At 43.1% G+C, this 21052-nt stretch overlaps 1 protein-coding gene across 1 annotated transcript in view; it reads left to right on the top strand.

Annotated features, from left to right (window-relative positions):
• The window catches only part of slc2a11b (solute carrier family 2 member 11b), an 85681-nt gene that overhangs the window by 47112 nt on the left and 17517 nt on the right, over positions 1–21052 (top strand). Inside the window, exons 6-8 of the mRNA XM_041203314.1 lie at positions 667–815; positions 1619–1806; positions 10029–10139. Coding sequence (XP_041059248.1) covers positions 667–815; positions 1619–1806; positions 10029–10139 — 448 coding nt within the window. The remainder of the gene's footprint in view (positions 1–666; positions 816–1618; positions 1807–10028; positions 10140–21052) is intronic.

Here is a 21052-nt window from a genome sequence, read left to right as displayed (position 1 = left end):
CTGTTAATTCATGTCTACCTCATATTAATTCTGTTATGTTAGAGTGTAAGATAGATAGTATTGACTGTTTGATTTGTTAATTTTTATATATTAAAATTTCTTTTTGTTTAAAACCATGGAATCTTGTGGCTTTTTCTCTTAGTAAGTAACTGGGATTTCAAATTTTGTCTATTTCAACAAAACAAACTGGATTGTGACAAAATTCGGGGGTCTCATCCATGACCATACCAAAGTTTAGGGGTCTGGTCTAGGATCGTAACAATGTACATTTTGTACCAAACATTGTTCATTTTACTTGTTCAATGTTAAAGTAATTTAAAATCAGAGCCTCAGTCTGAATTCCAGATTCAATTAGCCTTTTAAAGACATGATGACACATTCCAGTAAGCTGGTTTAACCCTCCCACATAGGTTAATAACACCTTATTCCTTAGGGAATAAAGTATGAGTGTGGCCGATAATGCTGAACCTGAATAAAATATCTAGTGTAAAAATCCAGAACTTTAATGGATTCTATCGTGTCTCCATGTGGCACCTTACTTAAACATCTTCAAATATGAAATGAATAAAGCAACTTGTCTGTAAATCACTTGATAAGTTTACACTAATGAATGGATGTCCCTGTATTATAACTGCTTTTTTTGGTTGTTGTCTCTGTTCATTGTAGGGAGTTGCTTGGGGGAGAGGAGTACTGGCCAATCCTGCTCTCCTCCAGCTGCATTCCTGCTATACTCCAGCTTCTACTGTTACCATGGTTCCCTGAGAGTCCTAGGTATCTCTTCATCGATAAAAGAGAGGAAATGAAAGCCCTCCATGGTAAGTACTGTTCTTGATTGAGGAATTCTTTGAATGTTGGTCCCAGTTTTTAAACTTCAGTCTAATTCTACTCTAAACAATGCAACTTCACATGGTATAATTCTGCTCCACTGGGTATAATCCAACTTCCTTCAGTATATTACAGCTCCCCACTGGATTCAGTCTAACCTCCTGCAGAAGAGTGCCACTCTAATCAATACATTCCGCAGCATGCAGCTCCACTTGTTGCTGCGCTGCTTTGTCTAGCTTTCTTTAATTCAGTCTCACTCAAAAGTCTAATATTAACAATGTATTCCAGCTCCATTCACACTTTAACCTTTCTACAGTCTGATGCAATTTAATGCTAATACAATTTCACCTTGTTCAGTTGTAATTGTTCATTTGGTTTCAGCCTTGGCTCAGTGGTAGCACCCTCCGCTCTGCCTCAGAAGGTCGTGGGTTCAAGTCCTACCCTAGAGTTGAGCGCAAAATCTAGGCTGACACTTCAGTGTAGAACAGAGGGAGTGTTGCACTATCAAACGTATGCCCCAATTCCTGAGTGAGATGAGACCTAAGTTCCCATGACATGTAAAATGCTTTGGGTCATGATCCTGAAGTCAATGCAAGTTTTCTTTCTCTCATAAAGCAGTTTAACACTACCTGGCTCATGAATATCAATCAATCAGATCACCTGTTGTGATTAAATACCTGCAGTGTCCTTCTAGAAAACTGGGTGCACGGCCAACTTTAGAGGATCACCCTTCATGCACGATCTATCATGAGGTCCAGTTACAAAATGAAAATGGAGTCTTTCTCTCTCCCAGCTCTCAGGAGATTCCATGATGCTAACTCTTACGTGAGTGAATTGAAGGATTTGGAGAAGGAATGTGCGGAAATACAAGTGCAGCAGTCAAAGCGACTGTGTGGGCTTCTCTTAGATCGCTCAACTCGATGGCAGCTGATCACAGTCATCATAATGAACATGGCTCAGCAACTTAGTGGGATCAATGCTGTAAGTGAAAGAGTTCAATTATCACACAGCATCTTGCTGCTCTTTCTTACCAGTGTTAAAAGGAACTCTTCAAATATTTAAGGTCTTCATGGATGCATTCTGGAGTTTAAATTTAGGAAGCAATTTAGTGATTGCTTCATTTTGCAAATTATAAAGTGGAACTGGAAAAATGTGCTGATTGCATCAAACTGTCTGCATCATACAATTAAATTTGGTCTGTAAATAGATGGCCTTTAATGTGGGCTTTATTGACATACAATTTCAGGCTCTGGTTAGATTAATTCACTTGTGGTGGGGTGGCACTGATTCACTATATAACAAACATGAACAAAAAATATATATAGTATATGAATGCAACTTGCATTTGCAGCACATGCACTCAGGGAATTGGGGCATGCCATGGAGATTGTGAATACACTTGGGAGAATTCTCAGGATGTTATGTTTGTATGCAAGTCATTAATGTATGTGACTCAGGACATCTTATACACTCTATTGTGTATGTGCTACTGTAAGTAACACATTGCCTGCACCCTGGAACCAGCACCAGGGAGAAAGATTATAGGCTCTGGTGCTTCTCCTATTTCACCCGCCTCTGGCGCCCCAGCTTTAATCTTGCCCTTCAATCATGCATGATTGTTTTTTCCCCTTTCAAGATTCTTCAAACAATCACAAAGGTCCTAGTAAAATGATAACACCTATTGTCAGCATCTGGTTACAGGTATCATCTGATATATATGCAGCATGGTCATTAGTATTAAAAGCAGCAATGATATAATGCAGTGTTAGTTTGTGTGCGCCCTTTGGTATTTCCACCATGACTACTATATGAACCAGAGTACAAATTTTATTTTAACAGCATTGTGCATTATTATTAATTTGACAAGAAAATATCCCGTTAGTTATTTATAACACTGTTCAGACAATAACACTGATTTCAGTGACTGTCTCAGCCCTCATTAACATGTTCTGCAGATTGCACCATATGAACATGGTGACACTGAATCTTTCCCAAAATATGAATTTAATGCTTGCAATTCAGATGATAAGAAAACCTTTCAGGTTTTGTTTTATATAATTGGACTACCTGTTCTGTATAGAAAAGAAAGACCATCTCCATGTTGCAGCTCATTGTTTCATTTTTGAGAGTTGTGGCAGGGAAAGAGGGAGGGGAAGAGGTGAGGGGATGCTCCCATTCACTTGCTGCTGCCTAAGCTCCCTCCCCGGGCACAATAGCATTCATTCACCTCATTAAAGATACTTCTAAGTCAATAGAAGCAAAGTTCCAGTTCTTTGGGAGTGGCTCGTACAGCGGATGTGAACAACAGCTGGATCTGACCTGATGCTAGGCTGAGTGACAACTCCCCTGGGCCTGGACAGCCTCATTACCAGCCAAGACTCCCTCCTGTCCTTTCATTTTCCGTTTCATCTGCTTGGCCTCCCAGGAGATGTTGTCACAAATCATTCTCTGCAGCTGAATGACTCCTGCATGGTGACCAATGGGAACGGCCAGAATAACTGCTCCAGCTCCTCCAATCACAAGTTCCCTTTCTCCTGACCTTGCTGCTGTTCCAATTCTCTCTGGAGGAGCATGGAGATCAAGGGAGGGGGATCTGTGATTGGAGGAGCTGGAGCAATGAATAACGAGCACTGAATGCATAACCTTGTCTCATTGGTTTCTCCAATAGATTGCATTCAACAGGTCTTAGCAACTTCAAGGGAAGATAACATGGGACTTCAAAGGGAAGCCCTCAGCAGTACACACACTCACCTGTAGATCTGTTCGTACATTATATCATTTCTTCCTCATACTTAAATTGGAGTGTATTGCTAGACAAGCTTTCAATGGGGCAAATCAAAAGCAAGGTAAGCAGCTAGAAAATAACCAATGGGAATCTACTAAATAGTTAGGAAAAACAGCCAATCCTGAACTGTCAGTCAAGAGAACCTGCCAATAATAAAAGGAAAATAAAGGTGACCCAATTCAATCACTCAAATGTTATTTGTTAGTGATTAAAATTTTGAAGATCCAAAATAAGTTTTTTAAACAAAATAAAGCTATCTAAAATTATATATTTTACAATAACGTGGTTAAATCTAGCCAGCTTTTAATACCTATAGGGTGAAATTGCCACAGCTTCTAGCACAGTCCCCCTCTGAGTCAGAAGGTTATGGATTCAAGCCCCACTTCAGTGTAACACCAAGGGAGTGCTGCATTATCAAAAATGCCATATTTTTGGAGATGTTTCATGGAGACTGTCTGCTCATGTGGACATAAAAGGTTCAACTATACAGTTTCTAGTGTTTTGCATAATATTTCTCCCTCAACCAGTGCTACCAAATGCAGAGCTTCTGATCAATCATTCATTTCCTATTCATGCAATTTATCAATGTCTTCCACTGGGTTCGCCTACCTAACAAAAGGGCCCACTTCAAAAGTATTTTGCTGGCGATAGAGCATTTTGTGATATTTTGAGGGCTTGTTCATGTTCTGTATAAATTATTTTTTTTCTGTAATTCTTCACCTGAAGGCCTCAGTCTCACCCAAAATCTTGGCCTTAACATAATTTTTTTTTTGTCTAGAGCTGTAATTCTGCTATCTGAAGGCAGATTCAATGGTCTGAGCAGTAGTGCTTATAATTGCCTAGGATGAGTCAGTAGCACTTAGTGAGCTCAATAGATGCTTTTTTTGGATTATTTTTCAAATTATTTGAAGAAAATCTGGACGACTAATTTAAAAAATGTTACTTTGGATAAAGTTAGTATTAAGTTTTATATTAAAAAGAAACAAAATGCTGGAAAAACTTAGCAGGTCTAACAGCATCTGTGGAGAGAAAGACAGTTAATGTGTGTGTGGTCAGCCTTCATAAAGAGGTCAAGATGGGTTGGGGGAAAGGCACTGCATGGGAGTGTCTGGCCTTGCGGAGAGGTGTGTGGTTCTGGTTGCAGCAGGAGCATTTCAAGGTACTTGGGAATCAGGAGTGGAGCTTGCAATGAAAGGATCAGGTCCTGACCCAAAACGCCCCTGATATCATTTGATATGCTAAGTATTTGCTGGGGTATTGCTTCACTGCCTGGATGTTGAGCACCAGGTGATGTACAGAAAGGAAAATCTGGCGAGGATCTCATGGTGGTCAACAACCGATCCAGCTAGATATATTTTTTCCATTAAAATGAATGGAGGAATAATCCACTGGGTTCTGTACAGGGAATAAGATGCTCCCATCAGGTTGTCCTCTCTGCTCAGGCACCCAGACCCTAAGGACAGTTTACCTCACCATCATTCAATGGACCTCCCTACTCTCAGCACATCCACAGCTGCTACTTTAACCTCACATTGAGTGCTATGGTACAAAAATGATTACCTTTAATCTGTGTTGCAGTAAGATAGTAAATAACCAGCATTACACATGATAGAATATTAAGATTGAGGTCTGAAAGAAAACCTAGGCTAAGCTATCCAACAGGCATGAGTCACTCTGTGTTAGTAACCTGGCTAATCATTATACGCTGATTATTCCACCTGATATTGAATTTCCAAGCCTGGCATTTGAAATGCTCTGCAGGAGGGATGGGAAATTAAATGCAGGCCACCTTTTTTAAGTTCTGCTTGGCAAAGATGATGCATATGTTTAAAGGAATGCACCCTCTTAAAGGAGAAGTGCTACATCTAGGAATAAATACCATTAATAGTAATTACGACAGTTATATCTTTAATTTCTGCCTGTTTGATTGCAAGCAAGGTGTTAATGGCACCGAATGAGGTGGCAACGAGTTACTACTCCAGGACATCTTTATCAGATAGCAATGCCTGGAAGGTGAGAAATAAGCTTGCATTGTAGAAACAAAAAAGGGCGCAAAGTGATGCGCATGAAACTGTCAAGACAAACAAATATTCATTCAAAAATCACTTTAAAACACACAATCCTCATATGTGGTCACAAAACTGTCAAGATAAACAAACTTGCGGTTCCCTTGACAACTATGTCAACCATCTTTGCGGAGCTGAATCCATTAGTGGGTTTGTAACTCAGCCAGGCATTCATAATGGGATTCCATTGCACAGCTGTATAAACAAAGGCCAGAATCTTCGGGGTGGCATGCATCTCAACGTCATCGCGCTTCATTCCGATTTTCAGTTCAGCGAGCGTGCACTGGAGTTGGCTATGCACCCGCTGAACTATCAAAGGCCTATTAAGGCCATTTAAAAACTAATTAAAACACCTAAAGAAGTTCCTGTCCAACCTTAAGGTTGGTGGGCAGGCGAAGAGCCCAAGTGGCCTTCACATTTATCATGAAACCTCATCCATGGGCAGGAAGAGATTTCATGAAGTGTTTATAAATTGGGCAAAAATTTTTAAAGTTCATTGACATGTCCCAGCTCATGTGACACTGCCACATGAGGGGACATGCCTTGAATTTTTTTTCTTTATTACAATTTTTGACCATCAGACTAATCTCCGTGAGGCAGCTCTGTGCTTCAGGGAGATTTCTGCGCACGTGCGTGAAAGAGCGCAGGCCCCGAGTCAGCCTATTCCCCCTGCCTGCACGGAGTGCTCAGCGCTTCCGGGTGTGCGTCACACCGGGTGGGCCTTAATTGGCTTGCCCACGTAAAATGGTGGCACACAGCCAATCATGGGTGGCGATCAGCTGCATGCCTGCCAGCGCCTGCTCCCGCTCAGCCCCCCCAACGGGGAGAAAATTCTCCCCAAAGTCTCCAAAACTAAATATTTTGAAACTTTAAGTCCTTGAAAGGCCTCAGACATCTGTTCAAGCTTAAAAGCCCAACTACCGTAGTCAGCCCGCCCCATGCCCTGAATCTTGCATTCCAAGGGCGGGCGTGCTCCCAACCTGATCGCATGTAAAATTGTGCGGAGAGATGTCGGGCATGCTCCCAACGCCATCACACGTGTGCAGTTTTGAGGTTGGGTGCATGCAGGAGTCGGAGCAGCGCCCGCGGATATTTAAAGGGACAATTAAAGTCTTTAAAAGGCCCATTGACCACAAATTTACGTTGCCCGTGCGATTTTGAACATGTCGCAAGGGCAAAACAAGTGAGCGGAATTCACGTTTTAATCATTTCCTCATTCAAAGGCAGGATGAAATCTCCATGAGGAAGTATGAGGACAGCATTTTTGACGTGTGCTTTCAGATGCTTGATTGTTCTGCATGGACATTTTGTTGAAGCAATTTTGATTTTTTTTTTGAGGTCTACAGTTTCTTGAGGCACGTTCTGCGTTCAGGGAGCTCTGTGGAAGCACTCACCACCGCAACAGAGCCAGCAAGGTCAGGAGTGCTGCATGCGTGCTTGCAACACACCCCCTTTCCTGCGCCGATCCAAACAGCGGGTCTCAGGAATTGGGGCAGGACTTCCGCATGTGGGACCCTCCCACCTCCATTTCCATCCGCCCAGTGCAAGATTTTCCCATGTTGGGACAGGAAAATCTGACCCCAAATACCTTGCTTAAAATAACTCCATAGCTGCATAACAGATGTATATATTCAGGATTGACTCAAAATTATTGAAGATGGTTGCTGTTGCCGTCTGGGAGCACGTGGTCCAGGTGTAAAGGGGGGAATAGCTGGGTGGAACAGTAATGTGATCGCCTGTTCTTCCCCCTCTCCCTCCCCTCTATATTCTGTTAGATCTGGATCACATTTTACCCTCCAATTTCCTTTTATACCTGGACCAATCTGTCCCTCTCCCTTCCCCCACCCTCACCATGTCCGAGACCTTGATCACAGTCTTTACCATGAACGGCAGTGAGGTGATTCCCCAAGAACTTCAAGTTAGTATTTATGAAGTGTTACCTGATGACATTTGTTGTTCACTCTGTCGATTCAAAAATAAAATGCTGCAGATGTTGGAAACCTGATATTGAAATGTTGGAAACACTTGAGTTCTGATGAAAGGTCATTGACCTGAAATGTTAACTCTGTTTTTCTCCACACAGATATTGTCTGACTATTATTATCACTCAACTGTTCATTTGGAGAAGGGGGAATATGGACAGGCTGTACAAAACCCGGTTAGGCATCTTATTTTTCTTGGGTCATAAAGCAGCCTGGCTTAGGGAGCAACTAAACTCCTCTTCTTTGTCTTAACTGAAATATTTGCTCTGTCCAGTGCACTGAACCCTCTTGCAGCTAGAGTGAACCAGTGGAAATAATCTTCCACCCCCCACTCACAGTACACCCCAATGGTTTATTGACTGGCTTCCTGCTGCATTAGCACCACTGTGACCAGAGGCCATTGAATATTCATGCCCTTCCATTTTATATTTAATGAATGTTTCCTCCTTAAGGGGCTCTAGCCTGGATTTTGGTCCCTTCATTTTGAATTAAAGCAAATTTATCACTCCCAGAAGGGAAAAGAACAAAACTTCAAAGAAGTAACTAACCCTTGAATTCGGATATAAATAATTTTATTTTACTAGTTGAGGATAAATAAAATTACAATCCAAGGAAACTAGACGGCAGAAGGTTTTCACAAAGCTAACTACAGTTCCAATATATACATTCTATTTTATATATATCTCCTCCCTAACATGATGTGCACTCTCCTCATACTGGTCAATCACATCAGCACTGCAAGCTCTGAAACCAGCTTTTCTGTCTGGCCAATGATTGGAAAAGAGGAGCAGGAGTAGGCTATTCAGCCTGTTGAGCCTGCTCCACCATTCAATTAGATCATGGTTACCTATCTTTACCTCTACTTTTCCCCACTATTCCCATATCGCTTGATGTTATTAGAATCCAGAAATCTATCAATTTCTTGATAGATTGTCTTGAACATGCTTAATGATTAAGCTTCCACAGCCTTCTGGTGTAGAGAATGCTGAAGATTCACCCTCGGAGTGAAGAAATTCCTCCTCATCTCAGTCTTAAATGGTCTACCCCCATATGCTGAGACTGTGTCTGCTGGTTCTAGACTCACTAGCCAGGGGAAACATCCTATTCACATCCACTCTGTCACACCCTGAAAGAATTTTGGATGTTTCAATAAGATCACCTCTTCTTTGAATTCTAGAGGATACAGGTCCAGTTTCTTCAATCTCTCCTCATAAGACAATCTCTCCATCCCAGGGATCAGTCAGGTGAACCTCTGTTGTACTCCTGCTCTGGCAAATACATCCTTCTTTGAATCAACTTCATTCGTTGGATCAACTTGCACATTGTAGGGAACATTGAACTAGTGTGAAGCAGGCAGAGTCCAAATTACAAATTGCTGACTAACTGTTGGTTGTGCCCCAATCAATGTTGTCCAATCCACTTGTGCTACAAATAAACACGCCTAGCTAAGATGTAAAGTAGGCAGGTGTTCAAGCAATTTCCAGATAACCAGGAGCTGGTTCTTGTTGCTATGGTCACGTTGCTATAACAATCTATGATGATGTAATTTGACAATCTTTTCAGTAGTGTTTCAGCCTTTGTGAGTTGCTTTCCTCCAGTTTGCTGGAGCCAAAATATCAAGCTTTGTTTTATCAGAAATATTCTTACTATAGGCGTAACTGACTGTTGCTGCCACTATTAGTGGAAGATTCTCTGGTTAGCTGCAGAGATATTTGCAGTTAATGACACAACTCTTTCCTCTGGCTGTCAGAGCCAGAAGCTGCATATCCACTCCCACATGGTTATTGCCAGGTAGGGGCATCGCCGTCTGTAAATGTGTGTGGAGGTGAAACTGGATGCAGTCTACCACTGGTGGAGACTGATCTACCTGGCATCTCTTTTTACTGCTCCACCTCTGCCTTTATAAGAACAAATTTAAGTCAAGAGGAATTTCCCATTTTCTCAACATTGTGGGCTACCAAGCAGTTGGCACAAATTCTTAACCAACTGAGTAGAATTGAGGGGAGAAAACAAAGGCAGGCTTAAAAATCATCTTAAAATGCTCATTTAGAACCCTTTGAATGCATCCCCATAAATAGCACATGCTCGAAACCTTGGATAGCCACTTTCCGTGGATAGGTTGAGAACTAAGCAGTGTAAACACTTGGGCTATTGTGGGACCATCTAAATGATGTCTTTAGACCAGCGTTATAATAATTAACCAGAAGCTAACAAATACTTTGGCTGCCAGAAAATTAACTAAGTGCCAAATGGGTGAAAACCAGATGTAATAGTCGCTGCCCATTTGTCAATCAGAAAATGATGTGCCTATGTTGTTCCATGATGTTGCCTATGCACTAGTGATTTAAGTGAAATTGTTTTGTGTTTCAGATTTACTTCTATGCCACCTATGTATTTAATCAAGCTGGAATCGCAGAAGCATATATCCCATATGTAACTATGGGCACTGGGGTCTGTGAGTGTCTCTCAGCCTTATGCTGTGTAAGTAGAAGGGTCAGTTGCAAACCCATCAAACGCCAATGGTTTTAGCAGAAACCAATGAGACTGTTTTCATGGTTTGACTCACCAGGGATTGGTAAATTACAGATTACTAATTTAAATCAGACTACACTGGGACCCTGCCAGAGTCTGGCTAACAAGGTCCATATCTTGAACCCACATTATAGGTGAGACCATGTTAGTTCATTGCTGCCACCTAGTGCTTAGGTTTGATGCCACCAGTGCCAGGGCCAGTGTTGCATACATCTCCCTACACTTTCCAGTCCTCATTCTCCAAGATAAACAAAATAAACCAGGTGCTATGTAAAACCAACCAAGTAATTAAATAGCCACCTTGAATTTTTCTTCAAAGTGAATGGCTGCGCTCAGTGGGGGGAGGCCAGTGACTGTATTTGCAGAATGAAAATTTTGGGATCCGCGACAGACCAAGTTATACTAAGTTCCGTGTAAAGCAGACCACAGGCCTCAGCATATCCCTGAAGGATTAAGCTGTGCAATTGATTTGAACTCTGTCGTTTCATCATGGGGCCTGGCTTTAAATCCGTCCAGAGTAAGGGTGGAGTTGTCCATGCTTGTTGGCATGCTGCGTTTCCCACTGTTGAACGTCGGGAACTTAATATCATAAGCCCAGCTCGTTGGAATAATCCCCCCCACACTGGATCACCCGCCCATGTCAGTGCAATTGCACACTGACGTGTTTCACAACTGTACATAAGCGACGTGCACCTGGCAAGCTGCACTTTGCTTGGAACTTCTAGGTTTGTTTGCCTGCCTTGCTTCGGGCAGCACTCATGGTCATTAGCACCAGGCTTCGCAGGCAGCTCCACATCACCTTTAGAGGGTGCTTGTGGGCAGGTCTCTACCTACCAGATCAGCCATAAGGCAGGGGTGGCCTTTCAATGGCTGCAGGGCTAGGAATTGCTTGGGGAAGGAAGAGAAGTGGCCTCAGGCAAGGGAAGAGGCTGCAGGACAAGAGCTGTACTGGGGCAGGAGGGTATCCCAGGGTGTGTGTGTGTGATGGCATGTTTTGATCTGTGCAAGTGACTTCAAGAGGGAGAGAGTGGAGGAAGGAGCCTCCAGAGGAGATGAGGCCAGATGGAGATGTGAGGGTGTGTATGAGACAATAAGTGAGATGCCAGTGAATGTGTGATGGCCTTGAGTGTGAGTGTTTAGAGTGATGAGATGGTTGCCTTACCCTGGCGGCACAGATGAGATCATTCATCCTCTTTCTGCATTGGATGGCCAACCTGTTGTATGCAGCATTGGCACTGATCACCACTGCCATCCCCTACCAAGCTGGAGTGGTGAGATTGCTAGACCTCCTGCTGCCAGACCAGGGGTTAGAGGACATTATGGCGGGCCTCCACGGTGTCCAAAAGGCATTCCAGGGATGCGTCACCGAATTGGAGAGCTGCAGTCATCTTGCCTTTCGGGACTGTTTTCCATGCAGCAGTCTTGGGCTGGAAGCACTGAGAGGTGTGCAAGCGGCTGCACTTCAAATATAGCGTGAGAAAGCGAGGAGGTGCTGCCCGCCTTCAAAACAGCGTGTTTCCTGGGAATGCATGATTAATGAGGCGGGATTAGGGCAATATGGCATGAAAGGGGGAGATAGTGGAATAGTGGTAATGTTACTGGACTGATAATCCAGAAACCCAGGCTAGCACTCCTGGGGATGTGGATTCAAATCCTACCATGACTGGTGAAATTTGAATTCAGTTAACAAATCTAGAATATAAAGCTAGCTTAGTGACAAGGACCATGAAACAATCATTGATTGTCATAAAAACCCATCGGGTTCACTAATGTCCTTTTTAAGGAAGGAAATCTGCCATCCTTACTTGGTTTGGCCAGCATGTGACTCCAGACCCACAGCAATGTGGTTGACTCTTAACTGCCCTCTGAAATGATGTAGTAAGGGCAATTAGGGATGGGTAACAAATGCTGGCCTTGCCAGTGATGCCCACATACCATGAAAAACTAAAGAAAAGTTGCCATTGCAGCCAGTGAGTAAAACATTCTTGCTACCGCACTTAGTGCAAATCTGGGATGATTCTGCACTAAGATTTTAAGATGATGATGGGATGAGACCTAGCTTTCAGTGATTTAAGGGAAGATGGTGGTGTAGCAGTAATGTCACTGGCTTAGTAGCCTAGACTAATGGCAGGTAGTGGAATTTAAATTCAATAAATTTAAAACAATCTGGAATGGAAAGCTCATTTCAGTAATGGTGACTTCATTTTTTAAAAACCCCTCAGGTTCACTAATGTCATTAAGGGGAAGGAAATCTGCTATCCTCACGTGACTCCATACACACAGCAATGGGGTTGACTCTTAACTACCTTCTGAAATAACCAAGGGAGCCACTTAAGGGCAACTAGTTCAGTTCAAGGGCAATTATGGATGGGCAACAAATGCCAGCAATGCCCACATCCCATGAAAGAATACAAATTGAGGCGTAGAACACTTGGATCTGAACATACGAATTAGGAGTAGGAGTAGACCAATCGGCCCCTCAAGTCTGCTCTGCCATTCAATAAGATCATGGCTGATCTGATTGTAACCTCATTCCCACCTGCCCCTGATAACCTTTCACCTCTTTGCTTATCCAGAATCTATCTCCTTTAAAAACATTCAAAGGCTGTCTTCTGCAAACGGAAATGGAAGCAGAGTTCCAAAGACTCACTATCCTCTCAGAAAACATTTCTCCTCACCTCTGTCTTAAATGTAAGACACTTATTTTTAAAAAGCGACTCTGAATTCTAGATTCTCCCACAAAAGGAAACATCCTTTCCACATCTGCCCTGGCAAGACCCCTCAGGATATTTTGTTTCAGTCAAGTCACTTCTTAGCCTAAAACTCCAGTGGATACAAGCCTAACATGTCCAACCTTTCCTCATAAGACAATCCTCCTATTCCAGGTATTAGTCTAGTAAATCTTCACTGAACTGCTTCCAACACGTTTACATCCTTAAATAAAGGAGATACTGTACACAGTACTCCAGATGTGGTCTCACCAATGCCCTGTATAACTGAGCAGAACCTCTTCCTTTGTATTTAATTCCCATTGCAACATTCCATTAGCTTTCCTAATTACTTGCTATACCTGCATACTAACCTTTTGCTATTCATGCACTAGGACACCAAGACCCCTCTGCATCTCACAGCTCTGCAATCTCTCACCATTTAGATAATATGCTTCTTTATTCTTCCTGCCAAAATGGACAATTTCACATCTTCCCACATTATAGTCCATGTGCCAGATCTTTGCCCACTCACTTAACCTATCTGTATCCAAATAGACATTTGGTAGTAGAGAACTTGAGTATTGCTGAAAAAAAGACACATTAAAGCTTTTTGTCTTGCACTCATCAGGACACTTTACAAGAATATCAATTAAAGGGGAAAGCAACAATTTATATTGTATATGAAGAGAGTGCTGATTGGTTGACAAGTGGACTCTGATTGGATAGAGGCATTGCCTTGGAGAATGCACCACAGGTGGTGACTGACAGTTAACTATCAAGCATTGTTTGAAAGTTAAACCAGGCAGTTCGACCCTGATTGGTCAAGGCATTGTCCTGAGGAATGAGTCAGTGAATGGCTGTCACTTATTTTGTTTAGCTGAAACAGGTGCAATGTGTGTACAATTTCTTTCTGTCTCTAAAGAACATGACTTTATTTCAAGCTGCCTGGTTTACATTTCAAACAATGCTTAGCAGTTAACTGTCAATCGCCATTACTAGTGCATTCTCCATGGTAACGCCTCTACAAATCAGAGTCCACTTGCCAACCAATCAGCACTCTCTTCACACACAGTACATTTTGTTGCCCTTTAAATTGGTATTCTTGTGGTGTCCTGATGAATGCAAGGTGAAAAGCTTTTGACATGTCTCATTTTTGAGCCTGTCTGTATCCCTTTGGAGCTTCCTTATGTCCTCTTCAAAATTTACTTTCCCATCTATCTTTGCATCACAGCAAATCTAGCAATCATACCTTCAGTCCCTTTAACCAAGTCATTTATATAAATTGTAAAAAGTTCAGGCCGCAGTACTGGCCCCTGTGGCACATCACTAGTTAACATATTGCCGATCAGAAAATGATCCATTTATGCCTACTGTTTCCTTTCAGCAAGCCAATCTTCTATCCATGCCAATATGTTACCCCCTACACCATGAGCTTTTATTTTCCTCAATAACCTTTGATGTGGCACCTTATCAAAAGCCTTCTGGAAATCTAAGTACAGTACATCCCCTGGTTCCCCTTTATCCACAGCACATGTTACTTCTTCAAAGAACTCCAATAAATTGGTTAAATGTGATTTCCCTTTCACAAAGTCATGTTGACCCTGCCTGACTACTTTGAATTTATCTAAGTGCCCTGCTATAACGTCTTTAATAATAGCTTCTAACATTTTCCCAAATGGCAGATGTTAGTCTAATTGGCCTGTAGTTTCCTACTTTATGTCTCCCTCTCTTTTGGAATAAAGGAATTACATTTGCTATTTTCCAATCTAATGGAACCTTCCCCGAATCTAGTGAATTTTGGAAAATTAAAACCAATACATCAACTATCTCACTAGCCGCTTTTAAGACCCTGGGTGAAGTTCACAGGACCCAGGGATTTGTCAACTCACAGCTCCAACAAGTTGTTCTGTACCACTTCCCTGGTGATTGTAATTTTGAGTTCCTCCCTTCCTTCCATTTCCTGGTTTACAGCTATTTCTGGGATGTTACTTGTATCCTCTTGTGAAGACCGATGCAAAATACCTGTTCAAGACATCTGCAATCTCCTTATTTTCTATTATTAATTCCACAGATTCACTTGCAGTGGGACCAACACTCACTTAGTTAACTCCTTTCTTTATAACAAATCTAAAGAAACTCTTGTATTTCATATTTATATTTCTAGCTAGCTTTCTCTCGCACTCTTGTTTTTCCTTCCTGTGAATATTTTAGTCATTGTTTGCTTTTTCTTAATATTCTGTTCAATCTCCTGACCTGTCCACCATCCTTGCACAATTATATACTTTTTCTTTCAGTTTGATACTATTTTCAAATTTTTTAGTTAACTACGGATGGTGGTTCCTCTTGGAATTTTTATTTCTCCTTCAAATGTATCTATTTTGTGTATTCTGAAATATCCCTTTAAGTGTCTGCCACTGCATCTCTATTACCTATTCCTTGACCTAATATGCCAGTTCACTTTAGCTAGCTCTGCTTTCATGCCCTTATTTAAGATTAAAATACTAGGCTTAGACCTATTCTTCTCTACCTTAAACTGCATGTAAAATTCAATCGTATTATGATCGCTGCTACCTAGGATTAATTAATGACCTCATCATGAAGGTACCCCTATTTCATTGCACAATACCAGGTCTAATATAGCCTGCCTTCTGGTTAGCTCCAGAATCTGCCGTTCTAATGAAACTAACCCAAAAATATTCTCAGCAAGGCTACCTTTGCCCATCTTATTTATCCAGTGTATATATAGATTAAAATCCCCCATGATTATCACTGCACCTTTCTGACAAGTTCCCATTATTCCTTTTATTATTATATCGTGTTCTACTGTATGGTTCCTGTTAGGAGGCCTGTACACCCCACCCCCACACGTGACATCTTGCCTTTATCATTTCTCATCTCTACCCAAACTGCTTCTATATCCTGGTTTCATGAACTTAGGTCATCCCTCTCTATAGTGCTAATACCATCATTATTTAACAGAGCAACCACTCCACCTTTTCCTAGCTTCCTGTCCTTCCTAAATGTCATGTACCGTTTCAACATTCAGGTCCCAATCTATGTCATCCTGCAGCCATGTCTCTGTAATGACTATCAGGTTGTACTTATTTATTTCTATTGGAGCTATCAGTTCATCAGGTTTGTTTTGAATGCTATGTGCATTCAGATACAGAGCCTTTAGTTTTGTCCTTTTGTTATTTTTGTAACCTCTAGCCTTATCTGTTGATTTACCCTTAGATTTGTACTCTCTTTCCCTTCCTGTCACAATATGTTTATCATTTAGGGGAGGCGATGGCGTAGCAGTATTGTCACTGGCCTAGTAATCCAGAGACTGAGGGTTTGTATCCCACCATGGCAGATGGTGGAATTTGAGTTCAATAAAAATCTGGAATTAAGTCCAATAATGACCATTGCTGATTGTTATAAAAGCCCATTTGCCCTTAAGGGAAGGAAATCTGTCGTCCTTACCTGGTCTGGCCTACATGTGACACCAGACCCACAGCAATGTGGTTGACTCTTAAATGCCCTCTGAAATGGCCCAACAGGCCTAGCAAGCCACTCAGTTGTAACAAACTGCTAAAAAGACATAAAAAAGGAATGAAACTGGATGGACCACCCGGCATCAACCAAGGCATCAGAAACAACAATGGCAATTGCAGCCCTTATGGCCCCGGAAAGTCTTCCTTACTAATATCTGGGGCCTAGTGCCAAAATTAGGAAAGAGTCGCACAGACTAGTCAAGCAACAGCCTGACGTAGTCATCCTCATGGAATCATACCTTACAGATAATGCCCCAGACTCCTCTATCGCCATCCCTGGGTACGTCCTGTCCCACTGGCAGGACAGACCTAGCAGAGGTGGCAGCACAGTGGTATACAGTTGGGAGGGAGTTATCCTGGGTGTCCTCAACATCCACTCTGGACCCCGTGAAGTCTCATGGCATCAGGTTAAACATGGGTAAGGAAACCTCCTGCTGATTACCGTGAACCGCCCTCCCTCGGCTGATGAATCAGTGCTCCTCCATGTTGAACATCGCTTGGAGGAAGCACTGAGGGTGACAAGGGCGCAGAATGTTCCCTGGGTGGGGGACTTCAATGTCCATCACCAAGAGTGGCTCATAGCACTACTACTGACCAAGCTGGCTGCGTCTTGAATGACATAGCTGCTAGACTGGGTCAGTGGCAGGTGACGAGGGAACCAATAAGTGGGAAAAACATACTTGATCTCATCCTCACCTACCTGTCTGCCGCAGATGCATCTGCACATGACAGTGACGGTAGGAGTGACCACTGCACAGTCATTGTGGAGACAAAGTCCCACCTTCACATTGTGGATACACCCCATCATGTTGTGTGGCACTACCACTGTGCTAAATGGGATAGATTTCGAACAGATCTAGCAACTCAAGATTGAGCATCCATGAGGCGCTGTGGGCCATCAGCAGCAGCAGAATTGTACTCAAACACAATCTGTAACCTCATGGCCTGGCATATCCCCCACTCTACCATTACCGTCAAGTCAGGGGATCAACCCTGGTTCAACAAAGAGTGCTGGAGGGCATGCCAGGAGCAGCACAGGCATATCTAAAAATGAGGTGTCAACCTGGTGAAGCTATAAAACAGGACTACTTGCGTGCCAAACAGCATAAGCAGCAAATGATAGAGCTAAGCAATTCCACAACCAATGGTTCAGATTTAAGCTCTGCACTCTTGCCACATCCAGCCATCAATGATGGTGGACAATTAAACAACTCACTGGAGGAGGTGCCTCCACAAATATCCCCATCTTCAATGATGGAGGAGCCCAGCACATCAGTGCAAAAGATAAGGCTGAAGCATTCGCAACAATCTTCAGCTAGAAGTGCTGAGTGGATGATCCATCTTGGCCTCCTCCGGAGATCCCGAGCATCACAGATGCCAGTCTTCAGCCAATTTGATTCACTCCATATGATATCAAGAATCAGCTGAATGTACTGGATACTGCAAAAGCTATGGGCCCTGACAATATTCCGGCAATAGTACTGAAGACTTGTGCTCCAGAACTTGCCGCGCCCCTAACCAAGCTGTTCCAGTACAGTTACAACACTGGCATCTACCTGGCTATGTGGAAAATTGCTCAGGTATGTCCTGAACACAAAAAGCAGGACAAATCCAACCCAGCCAATTACCACCACATTAGTCCACTCTCGATCATCAGTAAAGTAATGGAAGGGGTCATCAGCACTGCTATCAAGTGGCACGTACTTATCAGTAACCCACTGATGCCCAGTTTGGGTTCCACCAGGGCCACTCAGCTCCTGACCTCGTTACAGCCTTGGGTTCAAACGTGTACAAAAGAGCTGAACTCCTGAGGTGAGGTGAGAGTGATTGTCCTTGACATCAAGGTAGAATTTGACCAAATGTGGCATCAAGGAGCCCTAGCAAAACTGGAGTCAATGGGAATCAGGGGGAAAACTCTCCACTGGTTGGAGTCATACCTAGCACAAAGGAAGATGGTTGTGGTTGTTGGAGGTCAGTCATTTCAGCTCCTGGACATCACTGCTGGAGTTCCTCAGGGTAGTGTCTTCAGCCCAACCATCTTCAGCTGCTGCATCAATGACCTTCCATCAGAAGGTCAGATGTGAGGATGTTCACTGATGTTTGCACAATGTTCAGCACCATTTGTGACTCCTCAGATACTGAAGGACTCCATGTCCAAATGCAGCAAGACCTGGACAATATCCAGGCTTGGGCTGACAAGTGGCAAGTAATATTCGTGCCAGGCAATGACCATCTCCAACAAGAGAGAATCCAACCATCGCCCCTTGATGTTCAGTGGCATTGCCATCACTGAATTACCCCATTATCAATATCCTGGGGCTTACCATTGACCAGAAATTGAACTGGACTAGCCATATAAATACTGTGGCTCTAAGAGCAGGTCAGAGGCTAGGAATCGACGAGTAATTGCCTCCTGACTCCCCAAAGCCTGTCCACCATCTACAAGGCACAATATTCCCAACTTGCTTGGATGAGTGCAGCTCCCACAACATTGAAGAAGCTGGACACTGTCCAGGACAAATCAGTTCGCTTGATTGGCACCACACCCACAATCATTCACTCCCTCCACCACTGATGCACAGTAGCAGCAGTATGTACCATCTACAAGATGCACAGCAGAAATTCACCAAGGCTCCTTAGACAGCACCTTCCAAACCCACGATCACTACCACCTAGAAGGACAAGAGTATCAGATAGTAGGGAACACCACCACCTGGAAGTTCCCCTCCAAGTCACTCACCATCCTGACTTGAAAATATATGGCCATTCCTTCACTGTCACTGGGTCAAAATCCTGGAACTCCCTCCCTACTAGAACTGTGGGTGTACCTCCACCACATGGACTGCAACAGTTCAAGAAGGCAGCTCACCACCACCTTCTCAAGGGCAACAAGGGATGGGCAATATTGCTGGCCTAGCCAGTGAAGCCCATATTCCGTGAATGAATTTATTAAAAAATTCCCATATCAGTTCTTTTCTTTCTTGCCTTTTCTCTACTGTTTGATTTACCACATATTGCTAAATTTGATCCCTTGCCCCCACTATTTGGCTTAAAATCCTTTATTATGTGAAATACTAGAACACATCCTAGCATAGTTCAGGTGTCGACCATCCCAATGGTACAGCTCCCAATTTCCCCAGTACTGGTGCCAGTGCCCCACAAACCATAACCCACTTCTACCACACCAGTCTTAGAGCCAAGTAGTCATCTCTCTAATTTTATTTACCCTATGCCAATTTTCACCCGGCTCGGGCAATAATCCAGAGATTATTACCTTTTGAGGTTCTGCTTCTTAATTTAGTGCCTAGTTCCTTAAACTGACTATGTGGAACCTCTTTCCTTGTCCTGCCTATGTCGTTGGTACCAACATTGACCACAACAATTGGATCCTCCCCCTCCCATTGCAAGTTCCTCTCCAGCCCTGAGCAAATGTCCTAAGCCCTGACACTGGGCAGGCAACAAAGCCGTCTTGGCTCTCGCTCTTTGCTGCAGAGAACAGTGTCAATTCCCCTCCCTACATTCCTTTTTGCTCCTCCCACTCCGCTTGAATGGCTTCCTGTACCGTGGTGCCATGGCCAGTCCACCGTACACACCCACTTTCATCCAAGCAAGCTTTAAGAACCTCAAACCTGTCGGACAATTGCAAAGGCGAAGGCTCCTGCACTTCTGCCCTCTAGGACCCTTTACCTGCCTCACTCGCAGTCATACCCTCCTGGCCCTGACCACTGACCAAATCAGAAGACCTAAAGGGCTTGACCGCCTCCTGGTACAAAGTGTCCAGGTAACACTCTTCCCCCCCCACTCCCCCACCGATTGCAGTGTCTGCAGTTCAGACTCCAACTCAATGGCTCTGAGCTGAATCTCCTCAGACTGCAAACACTTACCGCAGAGGTGTTTGCCCTGGATCACAATGTTATCCACGAGCTTCCACATGCTGCAGCCTTGACACATCACATGTCCTGCCATCATTAATGTGTTTTAATTAACTGCTTAATTATTTTATTCAATCACTTATTTTCTTTTATTTAATATATTATATTAACCTTTACCACCAGTTTGTATACTATTTTAAATCTTAGATTGTCTTGCCCAAGTGCATCACCTCTCACTTATCTGGATTAAATTCCATTTGCCACTGATTAGCCTTTCTGACCAGCCCGTCTATATCCTCCTGTAATCTAAGGCTATCCTCCTCACTATTTACCACCCACCAATTTTTGTGTCATCTGCGAACTTACTGATCAACCCTCCTACATTCAAGTCTAAATCATTTATATATACCACAAACAACAAGGAACCCAACACTGATCCTTGTGGAACCTCATTAGACACAGGCATCCAGTCACAAAAACACCCCTTGACCATCACCCTCTGCTCCCTACCACTCAGCCAATTGTGGATCCAATTTGCCAAATTGCCTTGGATCCCATGGGCTCCTGCATTTGTTATCAGTCTCCCATGCGGGACCTAATCAAAAGCCTTGCTGAAGTGCAAGTAGACCACGTCAAATGCATTGCCCTCATCTATACACCTGGTCACGTCTTTCGAAAAATTCAATCAAATTGGTCAGACATGACCCCTTAACAAAACCATGCTGACTGTCCTTGATTAATCC

The sequence above is a fragment of the Carcharodon carcharias genome, chromosome 13 (genome assembly GCF_017639515.1).
Source record: "Carcharodon carcharias isolate sCarCar2 chromosome 13, sCarCar2.pri, whole genome shotgun sequence".
Lineage (NCBI taxonomy): Eukaryota > Metazoa > Chordata > Chondrichthyes > Lamniformes > Lamnidae > Carcharodon > Carcharodon carcharias.
Note: the sequence above shows the minus strand (reverse complement) of the source record. Positions and strands in the feature narration are given on the sequence as shown.